This window comes from Hydra vulgaris, chromosome 15, assembly GCF_038396675.1.
Source record: "Hydra vulgaris chromosome 15, alternate assembly HydraT2T_AEP".
NCBI classification, from domain to species: domain Eukaryota; kingdom Metazoa; phylum Cnidaria; class Hydrozoa; order Anthoathecata; family Hydridae; genus Hydra; species Hydra vulgaris.
In genome coordinates this window covers 27,703,475-27,720,443 of record NC_088934.1, presented here as the reverse complement: position 1 = coordinate 27,720,443, position 16,969 = coordinate 27,703,475, and the positions used below count along the sequence as shown (strand labels likewise).

General features: G+C 29.0%; 1 protein-coding gene across 2 annotated transcripts in view; it reads right to left on the bottom strand.

Annotated features, from left to right (window-relative positions):
* Positions 1 to 16,969, bottom strand: part of LOC100201323 (hydrocephalus-inducing protein) — a 150,370-nt gene that overhangs the window by 18,150 nt on the left and 115,251 nt on the right. For both annotated transcript variants that reach the window (XM_065818900.1, XM_065818901.1), the window contains 8 exons: positions 16,215 to 16,524; positions 13,836 to 14,104; positions 13,492 to 13,763; positions 12,660 to 12,857; positions 12,133 to 12,444; positions 11,763 to 11,969; positions 11,338 to 11,639; positions 11,025 to 11,172 (listed from right to left, as the gene is read on the bottom strand). In XM_065818900.1, coding sequence (XP_065674972.1) covers positions 11,025 to 11,172; positions 11,338 to 11,639; positions 11,763 to 11,969; positions 12,133 to 12,444; positions 12,660 to 12,857; positions 13,492 to 13,763; positions 13,836 to 14,104; positions 16,215 to 16,524 — 2,018 coding nt within the window. The remainder of the gene's footprint in view (positions 1 to 11,024; positions 11,173 to 11,337; positions 11,640 to 11,762; positions 11,970 to 12,132; positions 12,445 to 12,659; positions 12,858 to 13,491; positions 13,764 to 13,835; positions 14,105 to 16,214; positions 16,525 to 16,969) is intronic.

Sequence of the window (16,969 nt, the reverse complement as noted above, 5' to 3'; positions counted from 1 at the left end):
TACATCATTCAAAATAAATTTTTTCATTAAGTTGAAAAAATTTATTTTGAATTTTGACAACTTTACTGGCTGCCATACATCCTACATGATTGCCAAGGTAATTATAATTTTTTTTTTTTTCCAAAAATTTTAACGCTTTTTAAAAATATTTTATCTATTTTCAAAAATATAACATGATGTTTAAAAACTAAAATGATCAACTTATCGTTCAATTCATGTTATTCAAAAATATCTTGAACAAATTAAAAATTTCTAAAAAAATATAGGGTCTTGATGAAATGATGGCAGAATACCCTGTTTTGGAAGATGTCAATCGAAAAATAATTGTTCATGATGCAACAGCACCAATGAAAGCTGCAATCCCATTAGTGACTGTTGGTGGCTATTCTTCATTGCCGTGTGGTAACCACCTGTTGAACACAGCCCTCAGCAGGTCCATCAACAACATCAAAGAGCTCAAGAAATGCTTGAAAATGTGACCAAATTGTCAAACAAAGTCCACAGATCATCACTGGCATGTCAAGCTATTATGAAAGAATGTAGAGAAATTGATTGTGATTATGTCAAAATAATCTCTCCTGCTGCAACAAGGTGGAACTCCAACTACATGATGTTGGAGTCAATTGTGAGGATGAAGAGGGCATTGATCCAACTTAGAGAGAAAGGAAACCAACTTCTTGAGGTGCGTGATAATTTTTTCATGCTTTCAAGAAGAAGAAAAAAGAAAAAAACATTTTTGGAAAATTATTTTATGACAAATAGGAATACTTTTTACGAACACCTACTTTTGAAAATAGGTTTATATTTTAATAGAAATATTGAACGTAAATAAATAAAAGCCAATAATTTTATTAAAGTATTTTTTACTTTAGTTTCAATTTTTTTCAGGATGTTATTCCATCAAATAATGACTTTGAATTGATGCAAGGATTACTCCCAGCTCTTAAGTCAATGAAACTCGTTAGTGAAAAGTTCTCAACAGACAGCGAACCTCTCACGCATATTGTCATGATCACCATCTACAAAATGACAAAGTACTTTGAGTCATTCAAGACTGAGCCAGAAACGTACTTTGTTGCTGCAGTTGTTAGAAGATTTTGCAAAGAACTGGTGGAACGGATCAATCAACAGTCAAGATTTAATGACCCTGGAAAGCACACCACTGCCTACATTATGGGAAACCTGTTTCACCCTCACTACGGGGGTCTTCTTCTGAAAGAGTACAAGCTGTATGAGGAAGTTGTCAGCAAGTTAGTAGATGAACATCCTTCTACCCAAGCTTTTTATGAGCAAAGACAGGAATCAACTAATTCGAGTGACATTGATATTGTGGTGGATGACAATGAATTTATGGAGGAAGTGGAAGCATTGTGGCAAAATCAAGAACCACACAATATTAGGTAAATCTATTTTACAATTAAATATACCCCAGATCGGAAAAATTTTGAGTGATAAAGTTAAGTCATTTTTTCTAATAAAATATACATCGTATCTAAAAAAATTGTTTATTGCATGAAGTAAAAAGTTTTACTATTTTTTAAGATATATGAAAATAAACTTTTTTCTGATATAATATAACCAGAGAAAAAACCATTGTTTAGATCTAGTTAAAACAAATTCAATTTTAAAATAAATATTTTCTTTCAGCCAACAAAAGCCATCTCTGCAGAGAGAGTTTGATGCTTACCAAGCAATGCCTCAAGCACCAGACAGACATAAGGTGGACCCATTACAATGGTGGTAAGCAAACAAAGGACATCTGCCTCTACTGGCAGAATTGGCAAGAGAATGGCTTTGTGTCCCAGCAGCTTCAAGCAGTAGTGAAAGGCTCTTTTCACAGAGTGGAAACATCATCAGTTCAAAAAGGCAGAACTTGGATCCTTCCATCTTCAAGAAATTAACCCTCATCAAGGTCAACTACGAATTGGTGGTTAAAAAAATTAAGGTCAAACTGTTGAATGATGAGGAGAGAGAAGAGGCCAACGCAATGATGGAAGAGGAAGTCGAAGAGAAGGAGGATAGCCCCAAACCACCAGAAGCATCATCAACCCCAAAACCTCTAAAGAGAAATAAAATATCAGAACAAGGTTCACAACAGAAAAAAAGAAGTGTCCATTAGACCAGAGGATTTGTTCCAAACCCAGTCAAAAGCCAGAGAAGGTCAAAGCTCAAATGCGGAGTTCCTCTAAGTGATATAAAAGATTAAAAAAGTGATTAAAAAGTTGAATTTTAGGTCCACTGATTAATTATTACAATAAATAAAGTTTATTTTATCATAAAATACTTTTTTTATTTCTGTAAAAAGCTGTGGAATTAAAAACTAACAATTAGAACTGTTAATTTATACCTTAGACTTTTTATATCCTATAAGCTAATTACTTCAAAAATATTGTGGATTAAAGTAAAAAAAATTCGACAAAAAATAATAAACTTACAATTTTTTGACAAAGTATGATTGCCAAAACATTACGAAACATTCTCGAAAAATTCGATAAATGTCCAACTTTCGAGAAAGTTTTTTTTCTCGAAACAGATTTTTACCGTAAGTCGGAATAAAATTTTTATTCCGTTCTGTTTCGAACTAGTTTTTATTGAATCGAGAGTCCGGACACTACTAAATACCATTAATTTTCATTAATTATTTTATAAAATACCATTAATTTTCATCAAAAATTTTTTTGTTGAAAAACATTTCAAAAAAACTAAAATAAAAAAGAAGTTCTAAAAACTTTTGAAAGTTCTGAATCTGAGGTGCATGTGAGGTGCATCTGAATCTGAGGTGCATGAATCTGAGGTGCATCTGAATCTGAGGTGCATGCTTTTAATAAATCACAACTAACTTATATGACTTCAAAATGTAATAAACTAAAGTACTGAATATTTTTTTAGTTTTTCACATTTTGATAAATCCAGATTTTGAGAAGTTTAATAAAGATACTTAAAGAACACATAAGCTTGCAAAAGAACACATAAGCTTGCAAAAAAACACTTAAGCTTGCAAAAGAAACAGGTAACAAGACAGCAAATGCAGTTTGACAGCTTTTAAACAGGTCACCACCACCACACACCACCACCACCACAGCAAATTTTCTAGGCAGAACTATCAAAGCAATTATAATGTCTTATTAGAACAATAATAAAAAGATCAATTTTTAAAGAAAAACTATAAAGATAATTTTTCAAGTACCAAGAAACAATAATAATACCTTGTTGATTCTAAAAAAAAAACATTTTTTAACTTTAGATTAAGATGCATTCCAGTAAAGTATTATTCCTAATTTAAATATTAAAAATTTGTAATATGCATGAAATAATGACCATCATACTTGATCCTGGTTTTTTAACATATAATAAAAGGCTCCCCTTGGGCTTAAGCAATTTAAATTAATAACTAAAGAATACAATAAAAAATGACTATAAGAGAATATAAAAGAACAAAATAAAAAATAACTGAAGAAAACAATAAAAAATATAATTTTGAAATTTTCCAGACTATTGTTCAGATTAAAGTATTGAGTATTTTTTTTTACTTAAAAGAAATAAATATTTCATTTATTTTTACTTTAAAATATCTTTTTTGTTTCTTGTTTTGAATTATAAAATCCAAATTTTTATTTCATTTTCTAATAACTTTATTACTAAATACAAAACACTATAAAACACTAAAAAAAAATAAATAATCTTATTGTAAAAATTAGGAAGTTATGTATCTGTCATTATCCTATTAGGGCAAAGTGATCAATTAATGGCCACAAGTTTCTTAAAGATAGCCGTGAAAAATGGCTTAATGTAACAGTGAATTTTTTTTTTTACTGTTTTATTAATGACCAACGCCTACATCTTATAAGATCCTTTTTTAGTTTTAAAACATGTTCAATTCAGAGAAAAATGTATTTAAACAGAGATTTTAATTGTGTACCAATTAATGATCGGGTAGACCAAATAGTATCCAGTAAATTAGGAAACGGTACCTATTATAAGCTACTTATATTACCTAAAATCAACATATTTAAGAATGCTTATACATTGAAATGTATTATCCAGACAAACGATTAAAGCCTAATAATGAACTAAGTTCTACTTCATAGTACTATAAACCAAAATTTTTTTTAAAAGTAAAATATTTACTTTTTTTCTAATAAATTAGTTAAAAATATTATTTTTAACCAAAATAATTTTTTAACTAATTTTTAATAACATTAGTTAAAAATATTATTTTGGTTGATATTAAACTTAAGTTAACAAACTTAAAAAGTATAATTCGCATAACAATTCAAATTAAGACAGTCTAACAAATAGAAACTTTTTAATTACTTCTATATAAAATCAAGCAATGAAAAAATTTTAAATAAAAAATAGCTTTAGCACATAGCTATTACAAGATTTTAACTTGCATATAATAATGCAATTTTCAATATATGGACAACAAACTTTACAATAATGAGAAGTTTTAATGATGATATAATAACTATTGATAACTTATTTATATGAGTTCACTAATATTATTATCAGTGAACAGAATTGTATTCTCGGGTACTTCAGTACAGATTTTTTGATTATCTGAAGAGATATTGACTTTCAATATCTTTGGAATTGAACTTATTTTCTCATTTTAACTGAGTTAGCTTTTTTAGATAACTTTTGAATCTCTTTCTCTTGTTTTTGTTGTACTTTATTTTCTTTTTCTTTTTGCTTTTTTAATTTTTTCTCTTCAGCTGCTGTGGCTTTCTCTTCTTTCTTTCCTTATCATTTAATTTAGACTGCAATGCTTATTGAGAGGTTAAAACAAAATATTTTTGAATTTTTTTTGATTTTCTTTTGAGTTGATACCATATATCTGTGTATAAGACAAAATATTATTGTCACAATCATTAGTTGAATGCTTTGTACATGAAATAATTGGTGTTGAACAATGGTTTCAATTGGCATCTATTACAATCAGTAGTTTTAATGGAAAAAAAAATAGACTGTCGAGTCGTTTCATTTGGGACAGAAATTAGCTGAACAATGGTTTCATTTAGAATTGGAATAGAAACTATGGATTCATTTGGCATTAGAACAGAGTCATCTATTTCTAAAATGAAATTTGTACATGAAATCTGTTTCAGATTGAATTCTTTATATAATTTATACAAAAGATCTGGGATGTGTAGCCATTTTGAATACAGAAATTAAAAGTTATTAACTGCTCATGAGTTAAATGGGTATCCCATATCAAAGAAGCACTATTATAGTCAAGATCAAATTTATTTAATCAAATTAGTATCTCTTTTACATTTAGACATATTTTCAGGTTTATTTGTGTCTAATTCTACTTCAAAATCAACTTCCTCTTCTATTGCATTTTCGAATCTTGTTATTTTAATGTCAGTTTTGATTGGGTGCAGACTTGATTCAAGCATATCATTTTTCTTAACTAGCTGTTTTATGGAATAGACAGAATTAGGGAAGTAAGCTATATTTAGAACAGCAGATTGATTGTATGGATAAATACCACATGATCAAATCCCTGAAATAATATTGCCAGTTGTGAGGGCTTGATCCCAGACTTTCTTAAAAAGCCCACAAAAATTTGACTTGTTAACAGTAACTCAAGGAAACTCATTAATTCATGACATGTTTGATTATAATATATTTTATGAGGGCCAAATACTATGCATCTGGAGGCTGGAGCCAATGTGAATAATGTGCTGGCATTTCCACAATATGAATGTTATTTTCGATTGCAACAGACTTGCAACAATAACTCAAATAACAGAACTGCAACAATAACTCAACTGAGTTGTAAGAATCATGACCATTGACTATGAGAATTTGAAGCCTATCTCTACCTATATTAGGCAAGAAAGTATTGTTGAACCAAAGAAATGCAATTCCTTGCTTTTTCCAACCTGTCTCACTAAAAATCTTATTCAAGCATGATGGTGCATCTGCAGTATTAAAAGAATGAAGAGATATTGTTGTATTACCTTTTGCTATAAAATGTGGAGGTACTAAACCATCTGTAGCATTTACAGCAGCAATAATGGTTATGGTTTCAGGTTTTCCAGATGTGCGAGATTGAAGGTGTTTTGTACCTCTTTTTGCAATTATTTTTGGAGATTTTAAATCCATCTTTAGTCAAGACTCATCCATATTCCAAATCAATGAAGACTTTATAAAAGCACATGTGTCCCTCAAAACTTCATGTAGCAAATAGAAATATTTAGCTCCTTTTGGTAAAGACATTGATGGCAAACTGATAAAGTACCTTCAGGCTTTAGCAAAACTAAATTTGTATGTTGCTGATTAAATGAGCGTCACCATTTTTCTGAAGGAGTTGAATGTTTAAATTTTAAATTTTGCTTTATGGCTAAATCTGAAGCATATTTTAAAAATTTTTCCAAATCCAAATCCAAATCCATAGGCAGCTCTTATTGCTGCATATTCAACTAATTTTAACTCTAAATTTTTAAAGTATAAATATTGGACTAGGTCTGGGTTTGATGCCAAGAACTGAATCTTCCTTAAGATATTTACCAAGGGTTGACCAAGAAATACTAAATTGTACTGCAGCTTCTCGTTGCGACATTATACTATTTTGAATAGCTGCAATTGCATTTTTCGTGTTGCTGTTGGACCATTTTCTGGTTCAACTTTGAATTAAAATTTGAGGCAGGTTTCTTTTTAATTTTCTTATTCTTTTTTGCGATTTTTGTGATTTTTCCCATAATTACTCAAATTAAATAAAAGATAGAGTATACTAACTACAATAGTTGACCTTACATACATCAAATGTAAATATATTATCATAACATACACAGATGTCACAAACAAATACATATACAAGCATAAAGTATGCTTATCATACATTTCTATGCATCAATATAACAGACAAATAATAAAAAATTACATATTTACAAACATCACAAGATACACATATACTATGTTATATTTTATATTCACATAGTATGTATATATGTATGCAAGCAACCACTATTTAGAGTCAGAAGTTACTGGAAGAAAAAAGATAAAGATTGTAGAGCAAGATAATGATTGACAGACGACTTAAAAGATTGCAAACTATATGAATCAGGAAAGCAAGATGAAGGGTAGCAAATTCCAAAGAACTGATGTTTGAAGAAAAAAATTACGAATAAGAGTTTTTGGAGCACTTAGGAACAGTCACAAAAAAAGGATGAGACTTAATTGAATGACAAGCAACACGAGAATAAATTTTAGTAGATGGCACAAGAGATGCTAGCTAAAATCCATTATAGTATTTGTAGAGAAAGAGAAGCAACATTATGACAATGTGATAATGGTTGGAGGTTGGATACAAGAGCAGGTCCAACTATGTTTACAATGCGTTTTTGCACCCTATATAAAAGAGAAAGGGCATCATTAGAATATCCGCCTCATATATGGCAACAATATTCCATACAAAGTCGGATTTGAGATTTATAGAGATAGAGAATAGAATCAGGAGTAAGAAAGTGTTGAGCTCGATAAAAAGATGCAACCTTAGCAAATGCTAATTTTGCAACCGATTTGATATATGGTTTCCAAGAAAGATTGGAAGTAAGAGTTAATCCTAGAAGATGAAGAGTAGGTGACTCATCGAGTACATCACCGTTCATAAATATAGGAAGATCTAAATTATTGCGATAACGATTGGCTGAAAAAAATTGAGTTTTATCTGAATTAAAGTTCACCAGCCACTGTGAGCCCCATGCTGTAGCAATAATGAGACCCTTTTCAAGCTCAAATGCCCCCTCCAAGCAATCAAAGAGTGTTGGCTTCTTATCATGACAAAAACAAATGGTAGTATCATCAGCAAACATTGCCACCTTAGATGTGAGAATATCTGTGATGTGAGAAGATATGAGTCTTCTCACATCTCACCTTAGATGAACACCTTAGATAGACCTTAGATCTCACCTTAGAGAATATGATTACCTTAGATGTGAGAATATCGTTTATGTAAATTAAAGAGTATAGGGCCAAGGTAAAACCTTGAGGAACCCCTGAAGTTACAGAATAAGAAGAAGAGTGCTGTCCAACAAGGACAACTTTTATACTACAATTAAAGAGGAAGGATTCAATAACCTCAAAGATTTTACCAGATCCATCCTAAGAAGAAAGCTTATAGAAAAGACCAGCATGCCAAACTTTATCAAAAGCTTTAGAAATGTCAAAAGCGATGTCCTTAACCTCTCCACCTTTATCTAATGCACGATAAAACCTATCGGTTATTACTGATAGCAAATCAGCTGTTGAACAAGAAGATCAAAATCCATATTGATGATCAGAAAGTAAATTATTAGATTCAAGATAAGAGATTAAGTGTTTGTTAATTAAAGATTCAAAAACCTTGCTTATGATAGGAAGAAGACTAATGGGACGGTAATTAGATGAATCAGATCGCTCTCCAGAATTTTTGAAAATAGGGATAACAAATGCCGCTTTCCAGCAGGCTGGAAAACAAGACTCTGATAGGCACTTGTTAAATAGTTTTGAAAGTATAGATGACAGCTCCACAGACTATAACCGGTATGTTGTCTGGGCCACAAGCTGTAGAAGAATCTAAGCAGAAAATTACTTTAGATACAGAAACTGGAGTGGTACGAATGTCAAGCAATGGATCAACCTGTTTGACAGCTATATCAGGTAGAACGCAACTTGTGGAATCAAGAAATAATATTGATGAAAAGTACTTAGCAAACAATTCATCTTTGTCTTGGTGAAAAAGTCTGAACCATACAAGAGAGGCAGAATTACAGATTTGCCCTTATTATTGATATTATTAAAGATTCTCCAGAAGTAACAAGAGCCTAATTTTTGTGATGAAATATGAGATTTCATGACCTGAGAGTAAAGGGCTTTGGTGTTAGACAAAACCTTTTTACAATGGTTTCTAGCAGTAATAAACAGATGTCTGTTTTCTGGAGAACTGTTTGCTGATAGATATGGAAGTAACCGTTTTGATTGGAAATTGCAGCAGCACAATGTGAGGAAAACCATGGAGAAGAGTGAGGCTTGACCTTGAAAGATTCCATGCCTGCTTGAATCCACGAAGTTATGTCAGAAGCACATTTGTCAACAGGAAGACAAAAGATTTCTATCCAAGGGCCATCATAAAGAAAATCACGGAATGAGTCCCAGCCAGCTTTAAGGTAGTTGTAAGAGGTAAGATGATAAGGGATTCAAATGATGAAGAAAAATGAGATAATAGTTTTAGAGAGATCAAACAGTGATCAGAAGCACTTAAGGGTGAATGTGGAGCAATTGAGCACTGACTAGGATCAGAAACAAGACATAAGTCGAGTAGAGAAGGTAAATGATTCAGGTTGTCTGGAAAGTGAGTTGGAAAGTTGACTATTTGAGTTAGGGATTGAGAAAGGCAAAAGTTATGGGCTTTAAAATCTGCAGAGTCACTGACACTAGAGCCAAGTCATTCTGTGTGATGAGCATTAAAGTCACCAAAAACAACGATATTGGCTGATGGATAAAGAGAGATGGCCTGGTTAATTTGATCAGAAATAACATCAAAAAGAGTGCAGTCTTGAGATGAAGGAGAATGACATAGAACAAAGAGAAAGGCGATAGAGTGAAGTGGTGCTAAACGAAAGCACATAAAAGAATAGTCTGTGGGTTCAAACCTAGTTTTCCGACAAATGGGTGAGTTCTTATGAATATTAATGCCCAGGTCAAGCATGTGAATATTGGAGTCTTTACAAATTAAAGAAAGATAACCATCAACACTAAGATTACAAGATGAGACAGCTGAACTCAAATTAGTCTCACAAAGAGCAAGTAGGTCTGGCGAACTTTTCAAGAGATAAGACTCAATAGAAGTTACTTTGAAGACCACAAACATTAGTGAATGATAGGTTTAGAGAACTTGGTGATAACGATGGTTTTTTGTGTTTTATAGTTTTTGGTACTTTATTCATTTTTAAATATATTAAAGAACTTGACTCAAAGCATAGATAGTACTCAGTGCACTGTATAATCGCCCAAGCAATTGCCTCATTACTATTAATAAACCCTAAGCCATAACATAGGGCTCCAAATGTGACAATGCACACCAAAAGTACAAACAGGGACACCATCCATGTGCAACATGGCACTGTTAATACTTTGATATTTTTCAGCTGTTGAAGGAATCAGCCTCTCTGAGAGCTACTGCAGAGTTCGGGAAACCTGACTACTAGCCGGCCTCAGAACCATAAAACTGAGTTCTAGAGCTGTACCCTCGTTAGGAGATAATAGAATGAGTTACCTAGTCATAAAAATGTATTATGTAATGTTGTAAGTATGTAATAGCATTTTTGTTTTTAAAGTTTTTATGCAGCTAGTAAATATTAAAAATAATAATTTGTTTTTTTGGGTATAAACTATATAAATTATATAATACATATCGAAACCATCATTTTAAATATTGACAAACATATAATATAAAATTACATACTTACAAATATTACAAACATAACAAACCTTTATAATAAACAAAGTAAAGTAAAAACTAATTATACTTAATAACTATACATGGTAAAGTAAATACTAATTATAAGTAATATTAGGACAATAGTTTAATTTATTGTGCATAAATTATAATATAGTTTATAATATAGTCTATATACACAACAGTTTATATTATAATATTAAAGTAACACAACACATCAAAATATACCAAAAACCTGTAACTGAAAGAATATGTGTTAAATGCGTCTCAAAATTGCTTGAAAAAACCAAATATGCCTACTGATGGTATAAAATATTTACTTAAATTAACTTTGACAAAAATAAGGTTTCTTAAAAATCAAGACTGAAAGAAACATTTATAAAAGTTAGAATAAAACATAGATATATTAAAGAAACACAAAACTATATTCATCAACCAGATAAATGTTCCGCAAAATAAGTAAATGCAATAAAATTTGTCTCTCAATAAGACTCAAATTTGGCTCTTAATAAGACCCAGCAATTATTAGGGCACTTTGCTCTATTCATTTTATTTTTCAATCAATGAAAATAATTACTTGTTTTTAGGTTCTATTTTCCCTTTATTTGGTTCAATTAAAAAAGTAGCCATTGGCAATGTTGGTTGTAGTGAAGATTTCTCAAATTTAAATGAAAAGGCTTGGTCTTCATTGTTGTGTAAAAACACTTGCTGTGAAACAGATAAACCTGATAAAATTAAGAAAATAATTTTCTCTTTCATTTCTCAAACTTTAATCAGTTTTTAAAAAAAATAATATTTTACAAAACTTTTCATCTACTCCAGCAAAAATTAAAATAATATAGTGAAACAAAAAATTTATAATAAATATTGTACATATAAAACATTTATACCTGTCAAAACTTGTTTAAAGTTTACATTTGATCTGTCAAATGTTACAGAAGGCTCTCTCCCATAAGCAACTAAGAGAAATGGTACGGAGACACCATGTTCTTTAATAATAAATTGCCACAATGACTCTTTTAATTCAAACACATCCATTTTATACTCAAACACTATTTCAGTTTTCATTCCAGGTTGAATGCATCCAGTCATTGTTTTACAAACAAAATTTGATAAAGAATTTCCTGGATGTTGTTCTAAAAGCCATGTATAATTGTAAGATGTATCGGTAGGATTCATTATGAAAAACTTTCTGAAAAAATAAAAAGATTAAACTTTACTTTTAGTGTATAAAAATTGCAACTATCTATAAAAAAATTACAATCTATTATTTATAAAAAAATTGCAACTAATTATTTATAAAAAAAAAAAGTACCTTATAATGTTACTCACACCACAAGATTCAAACTCAATAACTTTTGTGTTATGATCAAGTATCAATCCAACTGTACCTTTTTGTTCAGGATTACGTCGCTCTATTATGTAATTAGATTCTTTCAACTCAAAATGACACCAAGGTAAAGCACTTTGTCCGTGCAGTGAAATAATTGGTTTTTTCAAAGATGGATCCAAATTATCAATGCTAAAAATATATAAATTAAAAATTTAAAATAAATGAGCTAAATTACTTACTAATTTTATTTTTTAGTAATTACTTCTAACATTATTTATTTGTAATATAACTATTTATAAACTAAATTATTAAACTAATAAATAAATACACATCCTAATTATATTACTAATACCTCATAAAAAGAATTGCATTAAAATCTCCAATTTCTACAGGAGAAAAGCGAACTGTAAAAGAAACTTCCTCTCCAGCTAAAATAGTTCCAAACAATGGTTCTATAGTAAAAGGAATATTAGCAGTTGAAATACTTTGAAACCGCTTAAGTAACTCTGCTTCATACACAGAAGTTATTTTATTAACAGGTCTTTCATCTGCACTAAGGCCACTTAAAATTTGTGTTGAAGCCAAAGATTTTATGCATTCAAACAAAGTATTTGTTTCATTTGTGTTTGAAGTCAATACACTTTTAGCTTGTTCAGGTTGGTTACTAATGTTTAAAAAACATCAAATAAATGTTATCATAATACACATTAAACAAATTTTTTTTTTAATAATTTAGTTTATGTGAATTGATTAGAATAATAAATACTTAAAATGTAAAATAAAATAATGCCCCATAACAGCCAAAAAAATTTTTAATTAGCTTGTTTATACAATTACACAATGTATATTAAAATATTTTTATGTCATAATAATTTTTACCTTTGCCAACTTATTTGTGAATTATTAGAGTTTGTTGCTATAGTTACTTTATGAGATGATTTCATGCCTTTTTTTTGTTCAACAGTTAAATCAGACAAAGTATCAGATTGAATAGAACTAATTAGGGGTTCATATATCCCTTGTACAATATTCCAATTGTATTCAAATGACACTAATCCTACATTTGCAAGCTTAAAACTAAAATAGGAAACATCACATTAATTTTAATTCAATTGAAAATTTTGAATTGAGTTTTAGAATGGATTTTTTGAGTAATGTAAATCACATATAATATACTTAAAGGAATTCCAAACCTCGAGACATTTTGTTTTCATATTAAAGAGAATGATAAAAAAATGTTTGGGCTAAATTTTTTTGATTAAAAAAAAATTTGATTTAAAAGGCCAAAAAGTTTACAGACTTGATAACTTATTCAAGCACATTTTATTCCTAGGAGTTTCAGCACATGATCTCATTGACTTTTGTGTTTGTTTGCATAATTGATATTTTACGCAAACAAAAAAAATCAATGACGTCATGTACTGAAACTCTTAGGAATAAAATGCACTTAAATAAATTATCAAGTCTGTAGAATGCGGCATATATTATGCTGACTTTTTGGCCTACAACAAAACGGAAAAGGTGAGCTTTGACTAAAATAAAAAAGTTAGTTTTTCTTGGTATGCATTTATTCTTTTGTTTTAATGAAAAAAATTTAGCCCAAACATTTTTTTTTTATCATTCTCTATAATATGAACACAACATGTCTCAGATGTTTGGGATCCCTTTAACTTTTGTAAAAAATTTGTCAAAACATTAAAAAAGTCTATACCTATAGAATCTTGTTTGCAAGATATATGTTTCTTTAAAATTAATTTTTTCTGTACCCATTTGATACTTTGAGTAATGACAATTAACCAAAAAAACAAGATCTGTATCTAATAGCGATCCAGGAATAACAGTGTATGCAGGTTCTTCTTCAATCTGAACAATCTTTTTTTGTTTGTTTCTAGAAACTTCTTCTGTATTTATAGATTGTGATCCTTCTGAAGCTATGTCATCAATCCAACATATAACTTGTTTGGTATCATCCCAATCTAAAACCTAAATACGACTAGTCAAACTCTGATTTCATTAAAAAATTTCAAATATTTTTAGAAATAAACATTAAATTACCTTTTTGTTAACTAGAGATATTTTTGAAACTCTGCACAAAATGTTGACATGATCAAGTACTTGAGGTAAATTACTAAGATAGGTAACAGTTATATCTTTAGTACAATTAGGTTGCACATGTCCACATTTAGGCTTAAATGTTAATTCTGGAATAGAATCCCAAAAAAACCGCATTGGATCAGTTGAAGAACGATTACAAACAGTAAAGGTTATGCTTTTAGAAACCCCAACATGACAATCACCATAGATAATTTGATTGCTACTTTGAACTAAAGGTTTAACAAAAGGTTGTATAAAATTCTCACATTGATTCAGCACAAATAAATTCAAAAACATTTTATTCATTAGATCACATATAAAAATAAGTATTGACAGTAACAGTGTTGAATATGCATTATTTTATGTTTAAATAAGTATGTAAAACAAATAATACATTAAATAATACATTAATGTAAATAATCCACCATTTTTTACAACTTTTTCAGGTGAAATCATCATGTTTAAAATATGAAACTATGATATCTTTGTTATATTTGATGCAGGTAATCTGGGGTGCTCGAACTAGACTGAGCAATGAATTCTTATTTTGTCGTATTGGGTTGACAAGGTTCAAAGTGAAACTTTTTATATTAGGAGAATTTAGAATAAAAATCTTTTTTTAATGTAAATTAAAATTATCTATATTGTTTTTTTAATTTGTTTATGTATTCTTATTTTAGATTTCTTATTTAGTTGCCATAAATATATAAATAAATAAAAATAACAATTATAACAATATTTTTATTTAGACATTAAAAAAAAAAAGAATAATCTGCTATTCTCCTAGCGTAAAAAAATTAGTTAAAATATTTTTTTGTTTTTGTTTTAGTAAAAAAAATCGATAGTAAATGCAATTAAGGGGGTCATCCATAAAGTAAGTCACCCTATACTTGTCAATTCTCAACCTCTTCCCTCCTGTCACAAACAATCACATATACCTGAACATATACAATCACATATACCCCTCTCCCTCCTAAATTATGATGGTAGTTTTTACGTCAAAAATATTTTAAGAGATTTTAAATATAAATACCTTGCATTTTAAAAATTCAACCTAATGAAAGTAAGACAATATGTATAAATGAAAGAAGTGTAAGTAAAAACTTCGACAATCCAAAGATTTTCTTATTTAAAAGACTTAGTACGAAAAAAGGTGTAATACTAAAGTAATTTTTAAAGTTGCTCTTGGTCTTGCAGAAAAACTGCTTTCGATTTGAAAACTTTAATAAATCACTCAGAACTTAAATAAAGTCACTCAGGAAGAGTGCCACCAGTTTTTAAAACTTCCTTTGTTAATTATTTCTGATAAATTAGTTCAACACTTTTGCAATTTTTTTGTTACACAACTCTAGCTCTTGATAATAGATATAAAATACACACAAATATATATACATATACATACAGTGTTGTCATATTATTATTAATCTTTATTAATTTTATGTGTGTATAACATAATGTTTATGTGTGTATAACATAATGTTAATAAAGATTAATAAAACAATAATAATAGGACAAAATTTTTTAATAATATTAAATGGAAGCCAATCAGTTATATTAGCAACAACCCATATTAAAAGTATGAGCCTCAGTGACTAAAAATATAATAAACATATACTAATAAACAGTGTTAATATATAAGCTGTTTGAGCTCTCTTATTGCTTATAAAAAAAAAACTTAAACAATTTGCAAAAAAACTTGCTTTTTTCGAAGTTTTTATATGATGTCATATTATTATGTAATTAAACTAACATAACAGATAACATAACTTTCATAGGCAAAAGAATATATAAATAATTATGGGGAACATAACGCTTAAGACATTTTACTAACATAACAATAACATAACATATCGATAAACATAATGCTAGATTTTTCACTAAACTACTACATGTCATTCTTTAAATAAAAATTAAATAATAGTAAAGTTAAATAATAGTAAAGTTAAATAAAAGTAAAGTTAAATAAAAGTAAAGTTAAATTAAAGTAAAGTTAAATAATAGTAAAGTTAAATATTATAATTTTACAAAAGAGCAAATGATTGTACTTCTATTTAAAAATTTAATGTGATCTACTTTATGACCCCTAATTAAAACCATACAAACCAATTCAATAATTTTAAAAATAGTTATTAATAATAAACTAGAAAAAAAAAGAAGATAAAAATGAATAAATCACGAAAATATACATCTTTTTAAAATTTAAGGCGATTTAAGCAAATACTCTTAATTCAAACCCTGAATTCTCTTAATTCAAACCCTGTTTTGCGATTGTAAATTGAATTAAGCAACTTGCAATCACGATACGCTTAATTTGAGCCATGCATTTGGAACTTAACTAACCTGCAATAGCTTCTGTATCCTGTTGGGAATCATGTTTCTGATGAGACTGCCAATCAATAACTTGATTAATGTTTTCTATTGTAAACTCTTGGTAATATCCTTCACCAAGAATTTCAATAAGAATATCTTCAAATGGATTGTCCTCAACTCTTATTTGAATATTAGCAACATGTTTTGCAACCATGTTTGGTACAAATTCAACAGAAAACTCAATAGTTTCATTGATAGCAATGCTCAAGATCGAAAAATCACCTGAGACTGCAGAAGAAATTTGTTTAGTGTGATTATCAGGAAAATCCAACATTTTAGCCTACAGTGTAAAAATCATGTTACTAAAAAACATAGAAAATTTGTTCAAAATAACACATGCAAACTTAATACAACTTAAAAATAAATTTCAACTTTTGAAAAGAAAATTTTACTCACAACTAAATCCAAATTACAAATTTGCATTGATATTTTTGGCACTAAAACTATTTTTATTCCACAAAAACGGGTTAATATTGTATGATTAACCCACTACACACATGATATTGCATGATTAATCAATAAATAGAAAAACCTAAATAACACTATGCAAAAAATTTTTTTTTACTCAAATAAATGTTTGTATTTAAAGTAATTTGAGATCACTAATTTTGATATGATATACTTGATCAGACTGCACTATAGGCAGAAGATGGACAAGTTTGTGAATATAATGTTAACAATAGTTGTTTTTTTTAATTTAATTTATCTTGTAAAGTTGATGCAAA